We start from the raw sequence: 14,071 nt of genomic DNA, 5'->3' as shown, positions 1-14,071 counted from the left end.
TTTGAATATATGAATAAATATTTACCTCCCATGAGTCACATCCACCAACTCAGTCTAGTAGGAGGGTATAAACTTGTAAACAAGTAATTTTGCAATACTGTACAACATGGTAAGGACCATCACTGGGTGTCATACAAAATCAACACACCAGATATACTATGACCAGAAAGTTTATTTTGGATAGAAAAGGAGAAGAAATGAAAGCAATTTAAAAATTTATTTTGATTTTCAGGATGCTGGTAATGGTAGCACAACACTGTGAACATAATAAACACACCTGAAATATGTATCTCAATGTGATTAAAAGGGGAAATGTTAGATTGATTTATGGTGATAGAATTAAAAAAAAAATCCATGGAACTACACTACACAAATAGTGAACCCTAAGTTAAACTATGGACTATAGTTAATAGTAGAATTACAAAAAAGTGCTATCAATTGTAACAAATGTTCCATACCAATACAAAATGGTAAGGTATATGGGAATCTTGAGTTTTATACATGATTGTGCTATAAACCCACAATTTCTCTAATAAAGAAAAAAAAAGTTTTAGACTGCTGGACTGAGTTTTGAATAAAGGACTTTGCTTGCATTAAGTATTCAAAAAATACTTTCTTAATGAAATAACTTGTAGGCATTTCAAAGAGCAATGAGTAAGATGGCCAACTTGTCTAGAGAGGATGCAAAGAAATTGGAACTCTAGTGCATTGTTGGTGGGAGCAGCCACTGTCAGAAAGTTAAATATAGAATTACCATAGGACCCAGCAATTCAATTTCTAGGTATATACCCAAATAAACTGAAAACAGGATCTTGAATAGATACCGGTACACCAATATTTATGGCAATTCACAATATCCAAAAAGTGGGGAAAATCCAAGTGTCCATCAAAAAATGAATGGATAAACAGAATGTGGTACATATATACAATGTACTCGTATTCAGCTATAAGAAAGAATGAAGTTATGAGACATGCTGCAACATGAAAACCTTGACAATATTAAGGTCAATGAAAAAAAGCCAAGGCACATAAGGACAAATATTATATGGTATCACTTACAAGAGATGGTTAGAAATAGCAAATTCGTAGAGATAGAAAGTAGATTAGAGGTTACCAGCTTATGGGGGGAGGGGAAAAGTGGGAGTGACTGAAAAAATAATTTTTTAAATTGAAAAAAAAAGGGGGGGGGGTGGCCAACTCATCATGCTGGGGCAGGGAGGTAGGGGCAAAATGGTTGAGATGAGAGAAGAATGTCTGAGCTTGAGTTTTCCAAGGGGCCAAAATCCACAATCCATATACTGAATGGTTTGGCTTCCTAGCAGCTGACAACCTCCTGGGGACATTGCCTCCTTTTCTCATAGCCTGGTCAAGGTCGTTTCTTCTCCCACATTCTTTTCATGCCTTCTTTCCCTTTCTACAATTTAATCACAATCCAGTCTCTCAAATTTTCTTCTACAAGCAATGTCTGCTGGCTACTCTCTGATTTTTGACCTTGCCACGACCACACCTGTCTTCTAATTCCCCACAAAGTTGAGAAGTTCCAGGGACATAAAAAACCTCTAACTTCTTAATCTCTTCTCTAATCTGGTACATTCCCTGGGCCAGGCCAACTGCTCAATGCTTCACATGCCAAGAACAAAAAGCTCGTTTTATTTTTAGAAAAACCAGACATTTTTCACCCTAATTTTATTCATTTATTGAAAAGAGGTAGTACCTGTATATTGTACAAAATTCTAAAGGCACAAAGGAGTATACAAAGTGGAGTAAACTGAATGCAGTCTTCCTCCCTAGAGGCTCTCATTATCATTGTTTTCTACAGTAAAACACAATAGCTCAGCCACATTCTGTTTTAGAGCTTGTTCGTTTGGGGAAAGGAACTGATCTGTGAACTATACAACTATTATAAGGTGCCTAAGAGAAAACACAGCATTAGTTCTAGAAGAATACAAGCTTTTCAAAAGAGTATAGACATAACTTGGGATACAGTTTGGTTCCATGAACAGAAAGAACAGGCTTTTGCTACTCCACAGAACTGTCTGAATCGCAGCTTTGACACTAGGTGTCTTAGAAAACATTACTTAATTTGTGGATTTTAGCTTTCTCATCCACAAAATAGGGAAAATGTTGCCTGCCTCATTAGGTTCTTAAGATTAAATTAAAAGTATATTAAATGGGGAGGCGGGGCCAGATGGCGGACTGGTGAGCTATATGTTTTAGTTACTCCTCCAGGAAAGTAGGTAGAAAGCCAGGAACTGCATGGACTGGACACCACAGAGCAATCTGACTTTGGGCATACTTCATACAACACTCATGAAAACGTGGAACTGCTGAGATCAGCGAAATCTCTAAGTTTTTGCGGCCAGGGGACCCGCGCCCCTCCCTGCCAGGCTCAGTCCCCTGGGAGGAGGGGCTGTCAGGTCCCGGAAGGAGAAGGGAGAACTGCAGTGGCAGCCCTTATCGGAAACTCATTCTGCTGATCCAAACTCCTACCATAGATAGACGGAGACCAGACACCAGAGAATCTGAGAGCAGCCAGCCCAGCAGAGAGGAGACAGGCATAGAAAAAAAACAACACGAAAAACTCCAAAATAAAAGCGGAGGATTTTTGGAGTTCTGGTGAACATAGAAAGGGGAAGGGCAGAGCTCAGGCCCTGAGGCGCATATGCAAATCCCGAAGAAAAGCTGATCTCTCTGCCCTGTGGACCTTTCCTTAATGGCCCTGGTTGCTTTGTCTCTTAGCATTTCAATAACCCATTAGATCTCTGAGGAGGGCCCTTTTTTTTTTTTTTTAATCCTTTTTTCCTTTTCTAAAACAATTACTCTAGGAAGCCCAATACAGAAAGCTTCAAAGACTTGCAATTTGGGCAGGTCAAGTCAAGAGCAGAACTAAGAGAGCTCTGAGACAAAAGGCAATAATCCAGTGGCTGAGAAAATTCACTAAACACCACAACTTCCCAAGAAAAGGGGGGTGACCGCTCACAGCCATCATCCTGGTGGACAGGAAACACTCCTGCCCATCGCCAGCCCCATAGCCCAGAGCTGCCCCAGACAACCCAGTGTGACGGAAGTGCTTCAAATAACAGGCACACACCACAAAACTGGGCGTGGACATTAGCCTTCCCCGCAACCTCAGCTGATTGTCCCAGAGTTGGGAAGGTGGAGCAGTGTGAATTAACAAAGCCCCATTCAGCCATCATTTCAGCAGACTGGGAGCCTCCCTACACAGCCCAGCAGCCCAGAACTGCCCTGGGGGGACGGCACTCACCTGTGACATAGCACAGTCATCCCTCAACAGAGGACCCGGGGGTGCACGGCCTGGAAGAGGGGCCCACTTGCAAGTCTCAGGAGCCATACGCCAATACCAAGGACTTGTGGGTCAGTGGCAGAGACAAACTGTGGCAGGACTGAACTGAAGGATTAGACTATTGCAGCAGCTTTAAAACTCTAGGATCACCAGGGAGATTTGATTGTTAGGGCCAACCCCCTCCCTGACTGCCCAGAAACACGCCCCATATACAGGGCAGGCAACACCAACTACACACGCAAGCTTGGTACACCAATTGGACCCCACAAGACTCACTCCCCCACTCACCAAAAAGGCTAAGCAGGGGAGAACTGGCTTGTGGAGAACAGGTGGCTCGTGGACGCCACCTGCTGGTTAGTTAGAGAAAGTGTACTCCACGAAGCTGTAGATCTGATAAATTAGAGATAAGGACTTCAATTGGTCTACAAATCCTAAAAGAACCCTATCAAGTTCAGCAAATGCCAAGAGGCCAAAAATAACAGAAAATTATGAAGCATATGAAAAAACCAGATGATATGGATAACCCAAGCCCAAGCACCCAAATCAAAAGACCAGAAGAGACACAGCACCTAGAGCAGCTACTCAAAGAACTAAAGATGAACAGTGAGACCATAGTACGGGATACAAAGGAAATCAAGAAGACCCTAGAAGAGCATAAAGAAGACATTGCAAGACTAAATAAAAAAATGGATGATCTTATGGAAATTAAAGAAACTGTTGACCAAATTAAAAAGATTCTGGACACTCATAGTACAAGACTAGAGGAAGCTGAACAACGAATCAGTGACCTGGAAGATGACAGAATGGAAAATGAAAGCATAAAAGAAAGAATGGGGAAAAAAATTGAAAAAATCGAAACGGACCTCAGGGATATGACAGATAATATGAAACGTCCGAATATAAGACTCATTGGTGTCCCAGAAGGGGAAGAAAAGGGTAAAGGTCTAGGAAGAGTATTCAAAGAAATTGTTGGGGAAAACTTCCCAAATCTTCTAAACAACATAAATACACAAATCATAAATGCTCAGCGAACTTCAAACAGAATAAATCCAAATAAACCTACTCCGAGACATATACTGATCACACTGTCAAACACAGAAGAGAAGGAGCAAGTTCTGAAAGCAGCAAGAGAAAAGCAATTCACCACATACAAAGGAAACAGCATAAGACTAAGTAGTGACTACTCAGCAGCCACCATGGAGGCAAGAAGGCAGTGGCACGATATATTTAAAATTCTGAGTGAGAAAAATTTCCAGCCAAGAATACTTTATCCAGCAAAGCTCTCCTTTAAATTTGAGGGAGAGCTTACATTTTTCACAGACAAACAAATGCTGAGAGAATTTGCTAACAACAGACCTGACCTACTGGAGATACTAAAGGGAGCCCTACAGACAGAGAAACAAAGACAGGACAGAGAGACTTGGAGAAAGGTTCAGTAGTAAAGAGATTCGGTATGGGTACAATAAAGGATATTAATAGACAGAGGGGAAAACTACGACAAACATAAACCAAAGGATAAGATGTCTGATTCAAGAAATGCCTTCAAGGTTATAACGTTGAATGTAAATGGATTAAACTCCCCAATTAAAAGATATAGATTCACAGAATGGATCAAAAAAACTGAACCATCAATATGTTGCATACAAGAGACTCATCTTAGACACAGGGACACAAAGAAACTGAAAGTGAAAGGATGGAAAAAAATATTTCATGCAAGCTACAGCCAAAAGAAAGCAGGTGTAGCAATATTAATCTCAGATAAAATAGACTTCAAATGCAGGGATGTTTTGAGAGACAAAGAAGGCCACTACGTACTAATAAAAGGGGCAATTCAACAAGAAGAAATAACAATCGTAAATGTCTATGCACCCAATCAAGGTGCCACAAAATACATGAGAGAAACACTGGCAAAACTAAAGGAAGCAATTGATGTTTCCACAATAATTGTGGGAGACTTCAACACATCACTCTCTCCTATAGATAGATCAACCAGACAGAAGACCAATAAGGAAACTGAAAACCTAAACAATCTGATAAATGAATTAGATTTAACAGACATATACAGGACATTACATCCCAAATCACCAGGATACACATACTTTTCTAGTGCTCACGGAACTTTCTCCAGAATAGATCATATGCTGGGACATAAAACAAGCCTCAATAAACTTAAAAAGATTGAAATTATTCAAAGCACATTCTCTGACCAAAATGGAATACAATTAGAAGTCAATAACCATCAGAGACTTAGAAAATTCACAAATACCTGGAGGTTAAACAACACACTCCTAAACAATCAGTGGGTTAAAGAAGAAATAGCAAGAGAAATTGCTAAATATATAGAGACGAATGAAAATGAGAACACAACATACCAAAACCTATGGGATGCAGCAAAAGCAGTGCTAAGGGGGAAATTTATAGCACTAAACGCATATATTAAAAAGGAAGAAAGAGCCAAAATCAAAGAACTAATGGATCAACTGAAGAAGCTAGAAAATGAACAGCAAACCAATCCTAAACCAAGTACAAGAAAAGAAATAACAAGGATTAAAGCAGAAATAAATGACATAGAGAACAAAAAAACAATAGAGAGGATAAATATCACCAAAAGTTGGTTCTTTGAGAAGATCAACAAGATTGACAAGCCCCTAGCTAGACTGACAAAATCAAAAACAGAGAAGACCCATATAAACGAAATAATGAATGAAAAAGGTGACATAACTGCAGATCCTGAAGAAAGTAAAAAAATTATAAGAGGATATTATGAACAACTGTATGGCAACAAACTGGATAATGTAGAGGAAATGGACAATTTCCTGGAAACATATGAACAACCTAGACTGACCAGAGAAGAAATAGAAGACCTCAACCAACCCATCACAAGCAAAGAGATCCAATCAGTCATCAAAAATCTTCCCACAAATAAATGCCCAGGGCCAGATGGCTTCACAGGGGAATTCTACCAAACTTTCCAGAAAGAACTGACAACAATCTTACTCAAACTCTTTCAAAACATTGAAGAAAATGGAACACTACCTAACTCATTTTATGAAGCTAACATCAATCTAATACCAAAACCAGGCAAAGATGCTACAAAAAAGGAAAACTACCGGCCAATCTCCCTAATGAATACAGATGCAAAAATCCTCAACAAAATACTTGCAAATCGAATCCAAAGACACATTAAAAAAATCATACACCATGACCAAGTGGGGTTTATTCCAGGCATGCAAGGATGGTTCAACATAAGAAAATCAATCAATGTATTACAACACATTAACAAGTCAAAAGGGAAAAATCAATTGATCATCTCAATAGATGCTGAAAAAGCATTTGACAAAATCCAACATCCGTTTTTGATAAAAACACTTCAAAAGGTAGGAATTGAAGGAAACTTCCTCAACATGATAAAGAGCATATATGAAAAATCCACAGCCAGCATAGTACTCAATGGTGAGAGACTGAAAGCCTTCCCTCTAAGATCAGGAACAAGACAAGGATGCCCGCTATCACCACTGTTATTCAACATTGTGCTGGAAATGCTAGCCAGGGCAATCCGGCAAGACAAAGAAATAAAAGGCATCCAAATTGGAAAAGAAGAAGTAAAACTGTCATTGTTTGCAGATGATATGATCTTATATCTAGAAAACCCTGAGAAATCGACGATACAGCTACTAGAGCTAATAAACAAATTTAGCAAAGTAGCGGGATACAAGGTTAATGCACATAAGTCAGTAATGTTTCTATATGCTAGAAATGAACAAACTGAAGAGACACTCAAGAAAAAGATACCATTTTCAATAGCAACTAAAAAAATCAAGTACCTAGGAATCAACTTAACCAAAGATGTAAAAGACCTATACAAAGAAAACTACATAACTCTACTAAAAGAAATAGAAGGGGACCTTAAAAGATGGAAAAATATTCCATGTTCATGGATAGGAAGACTAAATGTCATTAAGATGTCAATTCTACCCAAACTCATCTACAGATTCAATGCAATCCCAATCAAAATTCCAACAACCTACTTTGCAGACTTGGAAAAGCTAGTTATCAAATTTATTTGGAAAGGGAAGATGCCTCGAATTGCTAAAGACTCTCTAAAAAAGAAAAACGAAGTGGGAGGACTTACACTCCCTGACTTTGAAGCTTATTATAAAGCCACAGTTGTCAAAACAGCATGGTACTGGCACAAAGACAGACATATAGATCAATGGAATCGAATTGAGAATTCAGAGATAGACCCTCAGATGTATGGCCGACTGATCTTTGATAAGGCCCCCAAAGTCACCGAACTGAGTCATAATGGTCTTTTCAACAAATGGGGCTGGGAGAGTTGGATATCCATATCCAAAAGAATGAAAGAGGACCCCTACCTCACCCCCTACACAAAAATTAACTCAAAATGGACCAAAGATCTCAATATAAAAGAAAGCACCATAAAACTCCTAGAAGATAATGTAGGAAAACATCTTCAAGACCTTATATTAGGCGGCCACTTCCTAGACTTTACACCAAAAGCACAAGCAACAAAAGAGAAAATAGATAAATGGGAACTCCTCAAGCTTAGAAGTTTCTGCACCTCAAAGGAATTTCTCAAAAAGGTAAAGAGGCAGCCAACTCAATGGGAAAAAATTTTTGGAAACCATGTATCTGACAAAAGACTGATATCTTGCATATATAAAGAAATCCTACAAGTCAATGACAATAGTACAGACAGCCCAATCATAAAATAGGCAAAAGATATGAAAAGACAGTTCTCTGAAGAGGAAATACAAATGGCCGAGAAACACATGAAAAAATGTTCAGCTTCACTAGCTATTAGAGAGATGCAAATTAAGACCACAATGAGATACCATCTAACACCAGTTAGAATGGCTGCCATTAAACAAACAGGAAACTACAGATGCTGGAGGGGATGTGGAGAAATTGGGACTCTTATTCATTGTTGGTGGGACTGTATAATGGTTCAGCCACTCTGGAAGTCAGTCTGGCAGTTCCTTAGAAAACTAGATATAGAGTTACCATTCGATCCAGCGATTGCACTTCTCGGTATATACCCGGAAGGTCGGAAAGCAGTGACACATACAGATATCTGCACGCAAATGTTCATAGCAGCATTATTCACAATTGCCAAGAGATGGAAACAACCCAAATGTCCTTCAACAGATGAGTGGATAAATAAAATGTGGTATATACACACGATGGAATACTACGCGGCAGTAAGAAGGAACGATCTTGTGAAACATATGACAACATGGATGAACCTTGAAGACATAATGCTGAGCGAAATAAGCCAGGCACAAAAAGAGAAATATTATATGCTACCACTAATGTGAACTTTGAAAAATGTAAAACAAATGGTTTATAATGTAGAATGTAGGGGAACTAGCAATAGAGAGCAATTAAGGAGGGGGGAACAATAATCCAAGAAGAACAGATAAGCTATTTAACGTTCTGGGGATGCCCAGGAATGACTATGGTCTGTTAATTTCTGATGGATATAGTAGGAACAAGTTCGCAGAAATGTTGCTATATTATGTAACTTTCTTGGGGTAAAGTAGGAACATGTTGGAAGTTAAGCAGTTATCTTAGGTTAGTTGTCTTTTTCTTAGTCCCTTGTTATGGTCTCTTTGAAATATTCTTTTATTGTATGTTTGTTTCCTTTTTAACTTTTTTTTCATACAGTTGATTTAAAAAAGAAGGGAAAGTTAAAAAAAAAAAAAAGAAAAACAAGGGAAAAAAAAGATGTAGTGCCCCCTTGGGGAGCCTGTGGAGAATGCAGGGGTATTCGCCTACCCCACCTCCATGGTTGCTAACATGACCACAGACATAGGGGACTGGTGGTTTGATGGGTTGAGCCCTCTACCATAAGTTTTACCCTTAGGAAGACAGTTGCTGCAAAGGAGAGGCTAGGCCTCCCTATGGTTGTGCCTAAGAGCCTCCTCCCGAATGCCTCTTTGTTGCTCAGATGTGGCCCTCTCTCTCTGGCTAAGCCAACTTGAAAGGTGAAATCACTGCCCTCCCCGCTACGTGGGATCAGACACCCAGGGGAGTGAATCTCCCTGGCAACGTGGAATATGACTCCCGGGGAGGAATGTAGACCTGGCATCATGGGACGGAGAACATCTTCTTGACCAAAAGGGGGATGTGAAAGGAAATGAAATAAGCTTCAGTGGCAGAGAGATTCCAAAAGGAGCCGAGAGGTCACTCTGGTGGGCACTCTTACGCACACTTTAGACAACCCTTTTTAGGTTCCAAAGAATTCGGGTAGCTGGTGGTGGATACCTGAAACTATCAAACTACACCCCAGAACCCATGAATCTCGAAGACAGTTGTATAAAAATGTAGCTTATGAGGGGTGACAATGGGATTGGGAAAGCCATAAGGACCACACTCCACTTTGTCTAGTTTATGGATGGATGAGTAGAAAAATAGGGGAAGGAAACAAACAGACAAAGGTACCCAGTGTTCTTTTTTACTTCAATTGCTCTTTTTCACTCTAATTATTATTCTTGTTATTTTTGTGTGTGTGCTAATGAAGGTGTCAGGGATTGATTTAGGTGATGAATGTATAACTATGTAATGGTACTGTAAACAATCAAAAGTACGATTTGTTTTGTATGACTGCGTGGTATGTGAATATATCTCAATAAAATGAAGATAAAAAAAGAAAAAAAAAGTATATTAAATGCATAGTTCTGTAAACCCATAATTTCTCTAATAAAAATTGTCTTAAATATATTAACTGCTTTAGTTTCTTCATGCCTTTAACCTTGTTTTCAGCTCCCTTTGTGGAATTTGTTTTCAACTGACTATTTCTGTAATATTTTTACTTTAACATGTACCTAAATTTCTAAAGGAAAAAATGAATGAAAATATTAAGATCTCTGTAAAAGGCTTACATTTACAGAATCAAAGCCTCCCTTAATAATTACCTTTTGTTCTTCTCTTTCTGTTGCACGGTGACACTTTTCAATTCTCCAATGCCTCAAGAAATCTCGGAGATAACCAAAGAGGGTGAGTACACCATACCCCACGTAAGTAAGCACAGCAACCAGCATTGGTGTTTCTTCAAAAGCTTCATTAAATGGTCTTTTATATAGTCCTCCATTTTGTGTAACATGATGGATCTAGAAGAGAAGTTTAAAAAGTTTATTTCAACCATGGTAAGAAAAAGATTTCTACTTAAAATCGAAGTCCTCAGAGATTTGCTGAACTATGCATTCAGTAACAGTCAAACAAAACATTAAGCTGAAAGACAGCACAACTGTTTTCATAGAAATAATTTATGTTATATATATATTTCAGATGTACAGAAAGAAAAAAGAGGGAATGAGAAGGATTGCCTAAGAACAATGTCTAACACTGACTTTTACCATTTTGGATTTTACAAAATAAATTCTAAAAGGTTGTGGTTGAAAAAGGCATTCATTTCCTTTTCCCAATAAAAAATAAATAAAAATATAAATCAACAAAGAGAAAGCCTAATCTAAAAACAGTATTAGCTTACAGGTGAAGCAATCAAATATACATTCAGCTTTAAAAAGTAAGACAAAATATCTGTAAGTGTTTTACTGCTGCACATTCTTAAAGCTACCCAGCCATAGTATTCCAAATAATTATAATACCGGACCAAGATAGTGGATTAGGAACACTTCACCAATACAAATGCAGTAAGGCACCAACTAACAAATTTACAGACACTTAACACTTACAATATGTTTAAGTAACACACAATTAATAACTAGACCAAACACACCAATTAACAATTAAACGGGCATTATTATATCTAAGTAACACATCAATTAACAATTAAACAAGCATTAAACACTTACTATACCCAGGTAACATACTGGTTAACAGTTAAACAAGCCTACTTAATTTCATTAAATACTAATTAATTGTTGGATGATTTATTTTATTTTTTTCTAAGAGTATACCCAAAAGACAAATTTGCGGCAGGGTCCTCAAACCCTGTATAAAATGGCACCCAGAAAACAAAAGTGTAGAAATCAGAGCAAGGGGATTGTTCTGGAAGCAAGACCCAAGCCTTCAACTTAGGTCTAGGGGACTCGAACCTCTGTATTAACCCCCCATCCATTTTTACCTTGATGACTCACTCACCCAGATGTCCGGACTTGACACCGTTTTTCTCTTTGAAGCTTCTCAAGGCGCCAAGGGTCTGGAGTGCAGGCAGGACAGAGAAAAACCTGGTTGCCCAGCCTTTGGACTAAACACAGTTCAGCGGTTACAAAAGGCTCGGTTTACCTGTCCTACTGGACTCCAGAGACTTGGGCATTGTCCCTTAGTGGTCGCCAAATTGTTACTGGACCAAGGCAATGGATTCTTTTGCCCAATGCACTCAAATGACCAATTCCTGAGACAGTGGGTTTCAAAGAGAGAAAGAATTTTATTTGATACGTGCGAAGCAGGCGAACAGATGGCCTATCGGTCCAAAATCTGTCTCCCCAAACACCAGCAATTCTGATAGTTTTAAAGCCTCAAAAGATGGGCAGGTTTTAGGATAATGAGTACAGTGGCCCCAGATTATGTAATTAATTATTGAGCATGCGCAGACTGATTACATGCTTGGTCACAGAATGTATGTAAGAAAATGGCGGCCTTAATATGACGATGGGTGTGATTTTTTAGTATTATAATGAGGTATAAGTGACTTGCAGGTTGAAGTCTAAGCTATGGCACATGTCAGACAGGCCCATCTTGGTTAAATCCAGCTTCAGTTATCAAGATAACTTTGGACTTCGGGTGGGTTAGTTCTGGGCTGATCCAAGACCCTTCATTAATAAACATTAGGGGCTGTCTTTAGTGATCATAAGACTTTGAAGTAGAAAAATCGGATAAATGGGTACAAGTGAAGGTTAGCCACAAGGTTTTTACAATCACAAGGGCACAAGATAAAGGCTATTACATCATTATCAGAGATTAAGGCAGCTGGATTACAATTCAGGTTTCAGTATTTCCCTCTGCTCTAACATACCAGAAAGTAAAAAGAAATATCTATATGATTCAGTAATCATAATCAGTCCTTAAATCCTAACTTCTCGGTTACAATTATCAGCACTATGCCTCTGTGAAAATGTATGGCTCATATTAGCTTTGTTATCAATGGCAACATACAAAAAAATCATGCACAAAAGTAAGAATGGCCTAGCACTGTGTAAGAGTAGAGGGAGAAAGTGAAAGCCAACACAAGAGAACTTGGAGTAATCGGTAACTGCCATGAATTAGGAGTTAGCATTCTTTCTCCTCTTCATCTTGACGTTAAGTATCCATTTCCAAACACTGCAGAATTACCCCTAGTTTTATCTTGAGGGATATTTTAATTTTAATATACAAAAACCAAACTTTTTTGTTTTAGCTTGTAGCTTAAAAATGTCTATTTTAAGGTCAATTTTAATGGACATTTTGTTTAACAAAACACATCTACTAAAGGAGTTTGTTTATTAACTCTAATCTTAATTTTGGAAACAATTGAAGGTACTGAGGATGAACAATCAAAATTTACTAGGAGCATATTTTTAATTAAGCTTTGTACTAGAGTAAACAAATGAAAACAAATTAACAAACATTAACATAACTAGAGACAAATTAAAAGATATATTTTAGAATAATGTATCCTGGTATCATAACGTTAGTTTGGGAAAGCTCCTTGAATCTGCAAGTGAGGGCAGTTTTCAAAGAAATAGCTATTTGACAAAGAAAGGCATTGAGATAGGCGTCTGCTTGCACTGATTCAACATAATGGCCTAAATAAGAACTTTTGAAAACTATCTATAAAACTGGTTTAGGTCTTCATCAATCTCTTTTCCAAAGGGATGATAATTTGTGTCAATATTTAACACTTAAAATTTTTATGCAGGAGTAATTGTAATGTGTTCAGAACAAGAGTAGAGAGTAATGAGCCAATATTTGAGGACATAAAATTACTTAAAAACTAACAATCTATAAAGAAGTTATTACGTCAGGAAAAGCAAAATAAAAAGCATTTTAAAACACATTCTGACCATCTCTTTAAAGAACTATATCTGAAAATAATTTTGCTATTAGAACAGTTTAATACGTGTACCAAACTACACTTAATTGTGAACTTTCAATTGAACACACTATTAAAAAGCCATACTATTTGCAGAGCCCCCATAGTCTCTAACAAACATGTAGCAGATTTATATGTCAGGAAGGCTGTGGATGGATCTCTATAAAAAGATATCCTCCTTGATTTGAGACACACCCAAACCAGCATGACCAACTAAGGTTACACTGCTGGTTGTCCTACCTGGAAAGGAAGAAAATAAACCATTAGTTTTCTTCATAAATATTGTGATTCTATGAAAGCCTTATTTAGAATGAAATGCATTTTAAGGAATCAAAGTACAAGTATGGAGTGACTTTTGGAATGTGACATCAAACAAAATACTGGTGACTATTCATACAGGGGCAAAATGGAAAGGCAAACTGATTTACAAACCTGTCTCCTAGGTGAAAAAAGTCTTTGAATGAAGAGAGGAACAAAATTACTTGATTTTCAAGTACTGACGTTATACTTAAGCTTTGGCACAATCAAACAATAATAGTAGTATTACCATCTTATACATGTATAATGTCCCATGCTTGTTTCATTCATTATTGCATACCTAGCACTCAGGATAGTTTTTAACTGCTAACAAATAGTAAGTACTTAAAAATGTTTGTTTTTATTATTAATGTTACAGAAAGTGGTACCTCAAAGGAACTCAGTAAATACTT

General features: G+C 37.9%; 1 protein-coding gene across 1 annotated transcript in view; it reads right to left on the bottom strand.

Annotated features, from left to right (window-relative positions):
* Positions 1-14,071, bottom strand: part of SPTLC2 (serine palmitoyltransferase long chain base subunit 2) — a 201,709-nt gene that overhangs the window by 143,781 nt on the left and 43,857 nt on the right. The window contains exon 2 of the mRNA XM_037832187.1: positions 10,243-10,437. Within this exon, the coding sequence (XP_037688115.1) occupies positions 10,243-10,437 (195 nt within the window). The remainder of the gene's footprint in view (positions 1-10,242; positions 10,438-14,071) is intronic.

The sequence above is a fragment of the Choloepus didactylus genome, chromosome 4, assembly GCF_015220235.1.
Source record: "Choloepus didactylus isolate mChoDid1 chromosome 4, mChoDid1.pri, whole genome shotgun sequence".
NCBI classification, from domain to species: Eukaryota; Metazoa; Chordata; class Mammalia; order Pilosa; family Megalonychidae; genus Choloepus; species Choloepus didactylus.
Note: the sequence above shows the minus strand (reverse complement) of the source record. Positions and strands in the feature narration are given on the sequence as shown.